Source organism: Oryza sativa, chromosome 3 (assembly GCF_034140825.1).
Source record: "Oryza sativa Japonica Group chromosome 3, ASM3414082v1".
Taxonomy (NCBI): Eukaryota; Viridiplantae; Streptophyta; class Magnoliopsida; order Poales; family Poaceae; genus Oryza; species Oryza sativa.
Genome location: NC_089037.1, coordinates 11,368,412 through 11,383,212, shown reverse-complemented (window position 1 = coordinate 11,383,212; position 14,801 = coordinate 11,368,412). Strand labels below are relative to the sequence as shown.

The window sequence follows — 14,801 nt, the reverse complement described above, 5'->3', positions numbered from 1 at the left end:
GTAACCATTAGGCTACAAGCCCTTTCGCACACGGAGTCCTTTCAAAACCACATAAATTCAAAAAATTGTCAGATAGTTTAAATTTTGGTTTAATTTTATTAACTTCTGTTGGCTTACTAAGCGGATCATCAACTCTATCCATCTTTGAAACCTCCAAGTTTCACAAGCGGTTATGTGAACCCTATATATAACCTGAGAGCACCCGCAATGGTAAAGTAAGGTGCTCTCTATAAAATATATACATCTCAACAATAGACTAGACTAATAGTAAATCATCCCAATAGTATGTCTACATGGATATCTATAGCTCTCTCATCCATTACCTCGTTTTTCTCTATAGACTATCTCCAAGTTATTAGATAGTTTTACTCTCTCTCTCTTCATTTAATCTCTTTCAAGTAGGAAAATATACTGATATGGATATCTTATAGAGAGTCTATAGATAACTATTGTGGATGCCCTGATATTTTATAATATACTCCAGCTACCACCTACGACTGGAGTGTAGAACCATGGTGATGCACAGACGCACTGTACTAGAGGTGTACACGCATGTTTGCGATAATACCACTACTTGTCCGTACCGGTGTACTACACTACCGATAGTATACGTACTAGTATTTGTGATTTGTGCAGCAGCAATTATTGTGCCCATTTGCCACAGATGCTCCAATACTGCTAGTAGTAGTAAGTAGTAGTATACGCTAGTGGCAGTATATCTGTACCATCATCAGTTGTGTATTCCATGGCTATAAGGTATACGTAGTTACTCCGTATCTCTTTTCCCACCGGAACTAGAAGCTGAGGTAGCTCCCAACTGGCTGACAGAAATGGACCCAGGTGGGCCCCAGCGGCAGAGGCCCGCGTAGGCAGACGGCGCGAGCGCGTGTAGCGCGCGCGAGTGAGCTGTACGCCTGTACAGCTGGACGAGTCAACGGGTCAAACCCACCGCAAAAGTCCCCCGAGTCTCTCCAACCCGTGTACGTACGTACGCGGGCGATTAAATTAGCGGCGTGGTTAATTAATCCTAATCGCATGATTATCCCTAATTAACCACGATGGGGGTTAATCGCCTAAACTTTTGGCTTTTAAAGAAGAAGAAGGGAAAAAAAAACTTCAAAAAAGGCGTAAACTAATCTCCCCGGTTGCGGCGTTCTCCCCCACATGGTCCTTTCTTTCCAAGTCGTCCAGCCCAGCCTACCCGCCTCTTTCTTCTTTCTTCTTCTTCCTCCTCGCGCTCCTCCCGTCTATATAAACCCCGACACCTCCCTCCCCGTCTCCCGCCAGTTTCATCGCAGCACACATCCATCCATCCATCCATCTATCCAGAGAGCACAGCAACGGCGCATATATAGTACCCCTCTACCAAAGCACAACAACCAGAATCTCCTGAGCTCGATCTAGCTACTAGCTTGATCTATCCGATCAATCGACTGGCCCGCGAGGATCGATCGAGACTCGAAAGGGAGGGATTTTGATCCGGATCGGTCGACGATGGACATGGCGCACGAGAGGGACGCGAGCAGCGAGGAGGAGGTGATGGGCGGCGACCTGCGTCGCGGGCCGTGGACGGTGGAGGAGGACCTCCTGCTCGTCAACTACATCGCCGCGCACGGCGAGGGCCGCTGGAACTCGCTCGCCCGATCAGCAGGTAGGATCGCGATCTCGATCGATCGAGCTCCCAATTCCACCATAAATTACATGCACGCACACATCGATCAATTCCATGAGCTGAGTGTCCGTACATGCTTAGCCTGATGAGCAATTATAGGACGCAAAGTACCAGTCGCTCTTGCATCTACATGCTGATTTCTGGAAACACAGATAGCTACGAGTCTACCCTGAGTTCTCTAGCAGCCAACCAGCTAAGCTAGAAGCTATAGTGAGTGAGAGGGAAAGGGGAGAGAATTTTTAGTGGTTAGCAGCGTAGCTAGCATTGTTCATAGGGATATTTTTAGTTGCTCATCCCTCCCCCGTTACATCATCCATCCTGCCGTCGTCGTATGCGTATAACTGCATTAGTATATAATTGATTAGTTGCTGCATACTATGTTTTAGCAATGGTGTACTACATGTGAATATTTTGATGTGACGTGAAGAGAAAAATTAATCTTGGTTTTTGGTTGTTGTCATGCAGGGCTGAAACGCACAGGCAAGAGCTGCCGGCTCCGGTGGCTGAACTACCTCCGCCCCGACCTCCGGCGAGGCAACATCACGCCGCAGGAGCAGCTGCTCATCCTGGAGCTGCACTCGCGGTGGGGAAACCGCTGGTCCAAGATCGCGCAGCACCTCCCGGGACGCACCGACAACGAGATCAAGAACTACTGGCGCACGCGGGTGCAGAAGCACGCCAAGCAGCTCAAGTGCGACGTCAACAGCCAGCAGTTCAAGGACGTCATGCGCTACCTCTGGATGCCCCGCCTCGTCGAGCGCATCCAGGCCGCCGCCGCCGGGCAGCAGCAGCAGCAGGAAGGCGGCACCGACACGCCGCCCCTGTCGTGGCAGCACGGCGGCTCCGACGGGCTCTACGAGTCGCCGGAGCTCCCGGCGCCCGATGCCAGCTGCTGGCCAGCCGAGTACTGCGCGGCGGCCGGCGGCGCGCAGTCGGGCGGCACGCCTGCACCGGAGCTGTCGAGCACCACGGCCGGGTCGTCGTCGCTGTCCACGGACTCCGGCGCCGGGGCGCAGCCCAGCTGGCCCACGCAGGCCGACGGCGCCGAGTGGTTCACCACCGCCTGCGACGCCTCCAGCGCCACCGGCGGCGTGGCCATGCGCGACACGGAGCTGGAGCTGGCCCAGCCGCCGTGCCAGGGCGGGCAGACGTGGACGACGTCCGAGTCGTCGCTGCCTGGCCTCACCTTCCCCGACCTCGCCGTCGCGGACTTCGAGATCGGCGGCTTCGACGTCGATAGCTTCTGGACGAGCATGGAGGACGACCAGCTGTGGTGCCCCACCCAGGCCGCCGTGTGAAAAGTCAGCACGGCCGCCATGGGAATCCGCCGCGGCGAGCGAGCGCGCGCGCGCGCGACACCCGCGGGTGCACAACCGCCGGGGACGCGTAGCGGAGCGGAGAAGCGGATTAGAAGAAGGAGAGAAGCTATCTGGGGGATTAGAACAAGATTAATCGCCTCACGATGCCATTTTTGGACTCCTAGCTCCCAGACTATTCTAACTCCAGTTCTTTTCCGTTTCTTTCTCCTTTTTTACTTCCTAGGGTAAAAAAAAAGAAGTTAAAGTGTAGCCGTTATACTAGTGTTGATGCTGCTGTTACTAAAGTTTGTCCGTTAAATTTTACTCATTCTTTTTGAGTAAATACAGTACTGCCACTACTGTATGTACGAGCTGAACTCTGTAGGATTGACAGGATTACTGTACACTTCTAGAAACCGGTAATAAAAGCAAAGCTCCGACGTCAAGTCTTGATTAATTACTACACTTTGCATGCTCCAGTGTCGAGCCGAGTGGTACACTAGTACACAATATCCCCGGCCCATTTCTCGCCGCTAATTGTGATCCTCGCGCACTCGATCCTTCTCCCTTTTTTTCTGTGTTTTTTGTTGCAGTGGCTGGCTTGGTTATCATTACGCTGATCGCGACCGCGAGCGAGCGTTTTGCGAGAGATCGCTTCGATTTGTTTATGCCGACACGGATGTTTTCTACCGCGAGAATTCGGTGCAGATCGATCGCGTGCGCTGTTACATCGGATCGATCGATCGACACGGCTCGCTCTCCCCAGATGTGATGATCCGCGTGGCCTTCTGCGTGACACTACACACGTTGTTTTCGCAACTCATCACCTCGTCAGGTTCAGATAATTTAGACGAGACGAGGGGAGGGGTGAGAGTGACGATTAACGTTAGCATTAGCAGAGCAGGAGTGATCAGCTCTGAAAGCCCTGAAACCCAAGTGGATGTCGAGCAGATATGCTTTTAAATTGCAAGCACTAAAAACCATCCGCACGGCACGCGCATGGCGAGCGAGTGAGCTCTACTGCTACTGCTTGCTGCTACTACGCTCACTACGACACTCTTGCATGCGACTGAGCTGTGGGCCCAGCCAGCCAAGCGGCGTTGCATGCATCACCTCAAAACACAGATAAGGAAAAGGGAATTAAAAGGGAGTGAAAATGGAGAGCGAGAGTGTGTGTTCTCTAAAAGAATAAAAGGGGAGCTAGCGTGAATTGTTTACATCTTGATCTTTTTAAAAACCTTTTTATGAATAGATTGTAGGGAAAAAACGTATTAACAAATGAATCATTTTTAGGTACCAACCTCATTAGCACCGAGATCCAATGGCTCCGCCAACGGCATTATATCGAACCCAACCCCCCTCCCCCCCTGGCCCTCTCAACGGGCGGATTCATAGTTGGGGCTTAAGGGCCAGATCTGCCCTCCAACCTATCAGCCACTGCAAGCAAGAATGCAATACTGATTACTAAGAGCCAATGAGAATGGTGAAAACTTAAAAGTTGTGAGATTAATCAACCAAATTTCTTGTTAGCTTGTTAATCCTTATCACATAATTGATGAGCAGATTCTGAGATTGTACCTGATGTGCCAATTAGTAAACGTTGAGAATACCAATTTGTCAATTTTGGTTGAATTATTTTTAATGTTTCAAAAACCAATAAAGTAATTTGGCCATACAGTTAAACTATTGACATGGCCATGGACCACACCAACAGTTTCGAATCATGATTTTATTATACAATTCATTATTTTCTTTGTTTTGTTTATGTATTAATTAATTGAGTTTAAAAAATGATAGGCATATATATATTTACTTTGCCGCTAAAATAATTTACATAAATATGAGCACATACTTAAATTTCATTCTAGATTCATCACTGATCCACTTCCATGGCACTAACCTGACTAGCGTCAGAAGTGATCCATTACTACAATAATTTTTTCTAAGGGTATACCTAAAAAATGTTTAAAAAAGAACCAAAATATTTTAAAATAAATCATGGAAGCTAGCCACATTTTCCTCTTCGTAGTTTCACACTTGTATTAATTAAGAAGCGGAAAAGGAAAAGTGGAAAACCTGAGAAAAGAGCCCCCGCGCGATTGTCGTGGCTGGGCCGACCTAAGCACCACTCGCGAACTGTCAGCTTCCATGAGAAGGTTTTCTCGGTGTTGATTCGCTGATATTTTTCTCCTCTCTTTCTCTATCTATCTCTGAATTAGCACGCCAATTGGTCCAAAAAAGAAAAAGGAAGCACACTAGTCGCTGATTGTTGAACTGGTAAAACGGAACGGGAAATGATTATCATTGGGCCAGCAACGGAATGATGGCTGTAACCCAATTTTGATGGCGAAGTGTGTGCCTCATCTGCCGACTAAGCAGTTCTTTGGAATGGAGAATTTTCAGAGGAGTTTGGCGGGAATTGAATTAATTTCTAACAAAACCTTGAAAAATTCAAAGTTGTTTGCATCGTTTTTTTACTCTCTTCATGTCAAAATACATGACTGGTCCCTAAACGTGTGGAGTGGTGTCACTTAGATCCATGAGCTTAAAAATTACGCGTGTAGATCCATGAAATTGGTTTAGTGTATCACCCTCGGTTCAATCGCCTTTTGACCGCGGCTGACCGCCAGCATGACGCGCTACGTAGACAACATTTTTGCACTTTATCCCCCTTTGTATATATTTTCTTACATAATTTGCCCTTATCAGTGCATTCCAAACAGAACCTCCCAAATATCTCTGAATCGGCTAGGGTTTTGACGACGAGGTTAGCAACGGGAGGTAGCGCAGTGTGGATCAATTAGTGGGGGGAGGCGGGGTAGTGCCGCTTGCACACTTGCCATCCCCATGGCTTCTCCAAACTCGTCCTCGTCTTATAGTCGCCAGAAGAAGGTACCGTTGATAAAGTGCTCGTTGTGCAAGAAGAGGACCATTGTGGAGTGCACAACAATGACGATTATTAATTAGGGCATCATTTTCTGTATGTGCAAGGAGAGGAATGAGAGGGAGGAAGGATTTGGGGATATTTTTAGGGGGATTCGGGTGTCATTGTAGCTAAAGAGGGTATATGTGGCGCACTGTGATGCGGAGGGGTCTAAGCGCAAAAGTATTGCCTGCGTGGCACGTCACCTAAGCAGTTAGCTGTGTCAAAGAGCGATTGGACCGGGAGTGGTAAATTAAACAAAGTTCACGGATCTAAATGTATAATTTTCAATTTCACGGACCTAAATGACACCACCCCCACAAGTTTAGGGACTGATCATTTATGTTACTTATAAAAGAACTTTGGAAATTCAACAAGCCCCGCCCTTAAATAATTAACTTATACCTTGGGTCCTACAATCTTAGTGATATATATAGTAGTATTTGGATATAATTTATATAACATGTGCAATCAGATTTAAACCCCTAATTTATACTCCAGGATGGATTAGTCCCAACATTCAGCCACCAATTCCTAATTGTTTAATAAGGGACATAATGAACTTTTATCTCACTGCTTAATTGGTCATAAAATTGACAAAAGTCCTTATATTTTGAGAGATATAAGGAGTAGTACTTAAATTGAGAAATCATGTCATCTAGACATTCATTTACTCAAATTTGGAGAGCTGGATTCCGCGAGAAGCACTCAGCGAATACACAATTGATGAGAACCTAGATAAGTTGGCCAACTTTAGATCACCAATCATTTAATGGATTATGTAGCTATCTACTCAGAAGTCGAAATATCTAGACTATTCAGGGGAGCGAGAAAATGTCTAGCTACACTTGTTAAAGTTTTCTCCAAAGATGCCCTTATTAAAATATCAACATGTGTATATATAATTTCTTTGAAAATATTTATGTAAGTACTCCCTCTATCAAAAACAAAGTCAACTTTTACACATGAATCTAGATATAGTCTGTGTCTAAATTTGCGTATAAAAGTTAATTATTTTGGAACGGAGAGTACATATTAGAACTTTCCTGACTGCTTAACTAGTGATCAGTGATCATGGAGTTCTTTTTTCACAAAAGACCAGTGATCATGCAGGTACGTATAGCGAGTAGTAGATTGTTGCTGTAACTAGACGGTACTAACCGCGCTATGCGTGATTGCACTCAACGCAGGCGCCGGGCCGGCATGAGTAGGTGTTGCATTTTGCATGCTCTCACGCTCACTGTGAACTCCCAAGCACAAGACAGCGAGCGGCGAGCCAATTGTTGACAGACAAATATGGAAGCGTTGCATGGAAATTTCTTCCCGCATAATCACGTACCACGTAGTACCAATGTGGACATTGTCACTGGCCCCAGCGACGTGGAATTTCAGGCATGTGGGGCCTGAGCCTGACGTGTCAGTACCAGCAAGTCAATTTTCGCAAATCGTATAAAATGACCCCTTCATTTTTTTTTCTTTTCATTCTGGAAGGAGAATTATTATTGTAAGATTACCAAGTGCCAAGTTGGATGCTCACTGATCGAGCTATCTAAATCACTAATCAGACTATCACAATTCACACGGTGCGTGCGGTTTAGGGAGCACACGCAGACGCAGTCGGAGCATGCGGAGATCGTCGTGGGCGGAGCAGAAGATCCGCGCGACGCGACGCAACGCGATGCACCGCCGCCGCCGCGGGGGGCGGTGTGGCCCCCGGCAAATTAAAGACAGTCTGGCGAGCAACGAGACGCGGCGGCGGTGCCAGCGCCCGCGCCACACACGTCAGCAGGTCAAGGGCGGGTTCGGACGGGTCAACGCGGGCGGACTCGACTCGGCGCGCGAGAGCGAGACGTAGTTCGGTTCAATCCTCCTCGTGCTCGTGCTGCCGATCTCCCTCGCCGCGCGCGCTTTTCCGCTTGCGAGGCTTCACACCCAGTAGCAGTAGAGCGGCCGACCGAGCCGAGGGTTTTCCTCTACCTTTTTCCCTGGGTTTGGCTTTGCTTTTCTAGTTCCTACTGGGACACTGCCCGTCTAGCACTCTGTCTGTCCGTTTCGTCGACGACGGAAGTCGCAAGCTGCACATGTCCGTTCTGTTCTGCTTCTGCACGCGCAGCGGCTGGCTAGGGGCAGTCTAGCACTAGCACTAGCACCCGTACCATTGTACTGTACTGTGGTACTGTTTCTTGAATAGAGATGGGATTGGGTTTGGACTTTGGAGACGCATATATGTACGACATCGTCCATTTCGAAACGTTTTGAGCAATGCAGTGTCTCGGGTGTCCCAGCACGCAAAATGAAACAGTGTTTAGTGTATGATTAATTAAGTATTAGCTAAAATAAATTTGAAAAATAGATTAATATGATTTTTCAAAGTAACTTTTGTATAGAAAATTTTTATAAAAAATGCATCGTTTAGCAGTTTAAAAAACGTACGTGCAAAAAACGAGTGAAGTTAGTTGGGAAAGTAGAGATAATAACTCAGCACCATGCTAGGTTTAGCTTAACTATGCCACGAATAACACGACGTGGGTGATTAGTACATAATTATTATGTATTAACAATTATAACTTCATAATTAAATATATTTATTTGAAGTTTCTTAATTAAATGTATCATTTAATAGTTTGAAAAACGTACTTACGAATATAACTTAAGGTGTCTAGAGTCTACATAAGGGAAGGTCGATTGGTACCATAAACAATGAAGGAGGTAACTCCAAAGCTAGTCAGGTGGTTGTGTAGGCTCTGTTGCTATAATCACCGGTGCTTGTACATATTTTCGACGATCAAGAAATACTATTTGTCTCATCTAGATTTAGATGTCTAGATACGTTGTACTAGGATGTGTCATATCAAACCAAAATCTCTTATATTTAGGGATGGAGAGAGTAGACAACTGTAATAGTACACAAAATAATTGTATTGAGAGTTTCACAAATATTCGACTGGTTGACTGATCTCAAATAATCATAGAGATGATGTTTGAATAAATTACGTTTTTTACTATATATTTTTCAAAGTTTTACTTTGGATTATCTTTGACGTGTTTTTTTTTCACTTTGATTAGGTATTGTTAGTAAATGTTGCGCTTTGAACCAAGTGGTCCACATGTAATTGATACATGGACAGTAACATATATGGTTAATCACAATGCATGACATGTAGGTTACTTGGTATAAACTTCAACTTTTGTCAGAATTACTTAGCCCAAAGTGAAAATAATACTTTTAAGATGGGCCTAAATTAAAACTTTGGTAGGAATAGGTGATCAGCACAAATTACTCAATTTCAAACAATCCTATACCATAGCATAAGAATCAGATCTTTGCCATACAACTCTAACAGTAATAAAGAAAGGAAACGAAAGCTATCGCATTAGCCCTAATCAAATACCACAGGAGATTGCTGTAGATTATGCGTAGGTCTCCTGCCCCTTTATAGAAAAAGAGGGGGAGATTGTTGTAGGCAAGATTTGGAGACAAATCTCTTTGTTTAGACTTTTTGTTCATCTAGGGAAGTTAAAAGTCAAAACAGGCCATGCCAGGGCATCAATCTTTCTGGCCTAGCTTATGCATTTCACCCCGTTGCTAGTGCGCTGACAGGTGATTAAAATGAGCCAAGAAGAATGTGCTGATTAATTAATTAGGAAATCGCTGTTTGCCTAGCTTGTTCACTTTAGTGGTGCACACATTACATTAGCCACTACTCACTGTCACTAGCGCGTGTTACCTAGTAAATTGCTAATTAATGACATCAGGAGAGCAGAAAGTGTACTACCTGATATTATTGTGGGTTAAAAGAACGCGGAGATCTCTCAATTTTTCAGCCATTCCAATCATGTAAAGCACTAAATAAAGAGCATGCATGATCTTATCCATCTAATCGCTGTCACTCGGTGTTATTTGTGCTGCTAATTAATATAAATGAACTAACTGAGACCTAAGCTAGCACCCGATATGTATGAACTTACATGTCAATAGGGCTAGTGTTTTCGCACCATACATTTCACAATCATCTAGATTAGATTTTCTCTGAATTGGGCTGGGTCATCCTACCTATAGCTGAGTTCTTTCTTCTCTATCTCTCTGTGCCTGAGCAACTATGGGCATCATCAATTTCCACCAACAAAAAAGTGCATTATGCCTATCAAGAGAAAGGGGGTCTCCACCCCGTACCCCCTCAAACTAAAAGACTTCAGAAAGGCGCAGGAAACGGAAAGTCCAATGCTTGTCCGCAACGAATCAGTGCAAAGTCGCTGTGAGGTTGTGAAATCGACAATTCATGGGGCAAGTTGCACCTTATTGCGTCGTTGTGGATCTCCTGATCACGAATTTCTCTTTCGTTGCCACAGCTAGAGCCCAGAAGCTGCTGCAACTAGTCAAAGTGGCACGTTGTACTCGCGCATATCGCTTACCTTAAAATTGCCTTATGGATGTATGGTATTATCCATTTATCCATTGGCCAGATATATATGTACTATATGCCCTTTTCTTTCGTGTGTGCCAGGTTGAACATGAGAAAAGTAGCTAGCTAGGTACCCCCCCCCCCAAAAAAAAAAAGAAAGAAAAGTAGTTATAGGTATACTATGTATGTGTTTAACAGTACTACTCGTAAACTCGTGAGAGTTGGATCTTATTTTTGCAAGGACAATATTGTTGGTGTGCCAGATTGTGAACATAAGAAAATTTAATTATTAATTAAAATTTTAATGTATTTGAATACATTAGTTGTTTTAGGAACTATTTTGTGGTCATTAAAAATGAGTCCATATCAATTACTACAACTTAATAATTAGTATTTTTTAATTTGAGACTAAACAACGAAAAACTAAGCCGAGACTTTAAAATGAATACAAAGAAACTTCATATTTATAAATTTCAAATTTATAAATTACTAAATTATAGGAACGAAACTAATGAGTCTTTGCTATTTTCAACAGTATATTTTATTTAACACTGATTTTTATGTGATCTATGGATTTTTGGTAACACAACATATCTAACCAACATCAGATTTTTCTGATCAACGTGAAAGCTTTTTTAAGTATTCCAGTTACTATAGCTATAGATAGCTAGTCAGACTATGGATAAATCATCAGCTGATAACAACCAAAACCCCACCGTTTTTCTGTTTATTTTGGAATTATTTTGCCTCCCTTGAATGGTGATACGTACTTTTATAGTTTTTGTCTCCTCGGGCAGGTGAGCAAAACTGATTGTACGCAATTATCCAGATGTATATAAATATATAGATTCATAGCTATACGCATCCACATATCAAATCGTCGGTTTTGCATTCAACATAGATTGTGCAGTTGTAGATTTGTATTCACCCCGTCCTAGGAAAAAAACAACTTCTGGGAAAGTTGGGTTTTCTAAGATGGAGGGAGTAGCGGTCTCTTAATTATCGTCTGTAAATAGTAAGGTGTCACTTAAAAAGAAAAAAAAAGTCTAGCTACCATGCATTGCGGGTTGTCACAGTTAGCTGCTTAACCATGCTTAATTAATTGGTTTTGTTTTATCATATATATGTGCCATGTCATACAATAAAGGATAGCATAGCATGTGCTATCTTTTTAAGGCTTGCTAGCGATGGAGTTGTTCGACTGCATGGGTTGTGGCTGCGCCGCAGCCAGCACAAACAATATGGTAATCAGCGGGTTGCGTAGCAGCAGCTTGCTTGTCAAATAACACCAATTAATATTGTGCAAATATAATTACAAATACAATAAACACATGCATATAACAGAGGATAATATTTCTTTTGATGAAAATAATAGCAGAGACTATTAGTTGAAATATTACTAATTAATTCATGAAGAGATCGATATGTACTATATGCTTTATAATGATGAGCTTGTTGTATCTTCTCGATCTAGGCAAGAATTTTTCGCCGGGTAAAAAAAAGACTATTTTTCGACCTGTGCACGTCATCCCTTCAGTTTTAGACATATATCAGTATGTACCATTTCAATTTTATCGAACATCTGCAGAGAAAGATCGTCGTCCCTCCCATCTTATTTCTTCGATAATGCACGATGGTCAATACTTATAAAGCTATCTTTTTGCCCATTTTCTCTCCCATATCAGCATAAATCCAACTTCGATATTTGCCTAAAGACGGCACGATATGCAATTGTGGTTGACATAGGAGTATACTTGTCAACTGGCACCGGCAGTCTTACACTACAAACTACCTTAGCGTGACGACCACCACGCATGTGATCGATGGTGATGGACCACTGTACTAGCTCGTGATCCCTCGCGTAAGCCCAAAGTGCCCCAAAGCACGCATCACACATACTGTTCTTTCGGGGATATGAGATCGAGCGAGGTGTGCGATGAGAAGGTTCGTGGATGCTTCCATGGGAATTTGAGGCTCCGGTTCGGCTGGGTTCCACATGCCAACGACGACGCCTAGCTTAGCTTACGGCCTTAGCTTGGCGCGCGCGGAAGTCACGAGCCCAGCCGGCCTCCTCGCGGTCTCAGCCACTAGCTTTGGCTAATAGCGCCTATACCTATCTAGTACTAGTAGGAGGGAGTAGCAATCGAGCTGCAGAATACTCTCGTATGTGCCTCTCCACATCTCAGTAGGTTCAGGCGCCACGATACAGTGCGCGGTGTTCCCACACGCCAAGGAAAATCCTACCTGCCCGTCGACCGCATGCATGTGCGCGCACACACGCCGGATTTCTCCGGCAACCGCGCGCGCGAGATCGATCAGACGCGGTGGCGAGGTAAATGTGCGCGGGCACGCGCGCGCGCGCGGGGGGTGGGGGCTTGGGATGAAGTTGCATGGCTTTGCCTTCGGCAGCAGGGCACCATGCGATGGGATGCGATGGGATGAGATGCGATTTGATCTCAGGTGGGCAACTTGACCACGTACCGACTTGCGTACGGCCTTCGGGGATGTGGGATCGGCGCGCCATGCATGCATAATTGATTGACAGTACGCGTACCACACTCACTGAAACGATCGAGCTAGCGCGCGCACGTTTAGTTTTGTGTGCGGTGATCATATACGTATGTATCGAGAGTGATCGATATATCAACGTCAGTACTTCACTTCGGAGAGGAGCATCAATCGATCGATCTCCTCGCGGTGCTCAACAGCTCGAACGTGTCGCCGTAGTACGCACTTTGGCACGCGCGTCGAGTCCGGCCGGGGGTCCGTGCAGTCTAAAACGATTAGAGGCTTAACTGGTGGAATTAATTATTATGTGATCCAAGACCTATGTAGAGAATAATTTCTATGAGAATATTAAAATCCCAACCCATGAGATACATGCATGCAAACTTTTAATAACACCTTTGCTAGTTCTAAAAGAGTGAGCTACTTTAAAAAGATAAGTGCTCACCTAGCCAGTTGAGCAATTGATGTGAATAGGGACAGTTCCAGAAAAAACATTATATGGGAACTAATCTCCTTCTTCCTCCTTCACTCCCCCCCTCCCCTCCCCTCCCCTCCCCTCCCTTTTTTTTCCCTTCTCTCTGTTAGATCTTATCATATCTTATCATTCTCTGTATGGATATGCACGGATGCATGTTGGTTCGGATAGATAGAGGATAGGACTCTAATCCCTTGTAATTAGGATCACCGAACCAACACATCTGCATGCATATATATATCTGTAAACTCAGCACGTTTTTGCGTATTGTGAATCAACACGAAACCCTGCGTCCACCGTGACGCTTTCCTGCATACACCTGAGTTTTATATGGTATCAGAGCCTCAAAGTCCGGCGTGATCTGCAAGTCCGGCGTGATGGCAGGTTCCTCGTCAAGCACTGCCTCCACCAATCCTCTCTTTGGCGTTCAAGTTTCAAAGAAACTGACCAAAGGAAACTATGCGCTCTGGTCGGCGCAAGTTCTGGCCGCGATACGCGGCGCCCGTCTTGATGGCCACATCACCGGCGCCACCGCCGCTCCATCCATGGAGATCGAGAAGACGGCGAGCGACAAGACGACGGAGAAGATCGTCAACCCCGCCTACCAGGAGTGGTTTGCCTCGGACCAACAGGTCCTAGGCTTCCTTCTCTCCACGCTGTCAAGAGACATTCTCACCCAAGTGGCGACGGCATCCACGGCGGCGCAGGCATGGCAGCAGGTGTGCGCCATGTTCACTGCACAAACCAAAGCCCGGTCGCTCAACGTCCGGCTTACTCTCACCAATACCCAGAAAGGTAACATGAGTATATCTGAGTATTGTGGCAAGATGAAAGCACTAGCAAATGAAATCGCTAGTTCAGGGAAACCCCTTGATGAGGAAGATTTAGTCGCTTATGTTCTGAATGGGCTAGATGATGATTTTGAACCTGTTGTATCTGCTATTGTGGCACGCAATGAGTCGACCACAATGGCGGAAGTGTACTCTCAGCTTCTTAACTTTGAGAACAGGCAAGCTCTTCGGCAAGCTCATGCTTCGGTGAACGCGGCCGCACGCTGCCGTGGTGTTTTTCAGCGTGGTCGCGGCGGCGGCCGTGGCACACGTGGGCGCAGCAATCCTGCTGCTCCAGGACGTGGGCGCGGCACTGGAGGAAATCAGACTCGGGGTGGTAATGACCGCCCCATCTGCCAAGTGTGCCTGAAGAGGGGGCACGTCGCTGCAGAGTGTTGGCATAGGTACGATGAGACCTATGTCCCTGATGAAAGGAGTGCGGCTGCAGCAGCTGCATATGGCATCGACACCAATTGGTACCTCGACACAGGGGCAACCGACCACATCACCAACGAACTCGACAAGTTAGATGTTCGGGAGAAGTACAAGGGAGGAGACAAGATTCACACCGCAAGCGGTGCAGGTATGGAAATTAAGCACATTGGTGATTCTGTCATTCATACCCCTACTCGTGAATTACATCTCAAAAATATTTTACATGTTCCTCAAGCGAAAAAGAACCTTATCTCTGC

General features: G+C 45.5%; 1 protein-coding gene and 1 non-coding gene across 2 annotated transcripts; both read left to right on the top strand.

Moving 5' to 3' along the window:
• Nucleotides 1–1,285: 1,285 nt before the first annotated feature.
• On the top strand, nt 1,286–3,429 carry LOC4332651 (transcription factor MYB2-like). The gene is made up of 2 exons (NM_001417613.1): nt 1,286–1,651; nt 2,138–3,429. Exons 1-2 carry the CDS (start codon nt 1,495–1,497, stop codon nt 2,968–2,970), a joined length of 990 nt encoding a protein of 329 aa, NP_001404542.1. The 5' UTR covers nt 1,286–1,494; the 3' UTR covers nt 2,971–3,429.
• A 10,716-nt stretch (nt 3,430–14,145) lies between these two features.
• On the top strand, nt 14,146–14,284 carry LOC112938387 (small nucleolar RNA Z247). The gene has a single exon (XR_003241586.1). It is a non-coding gene; the product is annotated as a small nucleolar RNA Z247 (small nucleolar RNA).
• The last annotated feature ends 517 nt before the right edge of the window (nt 14,285–14,801 follow it).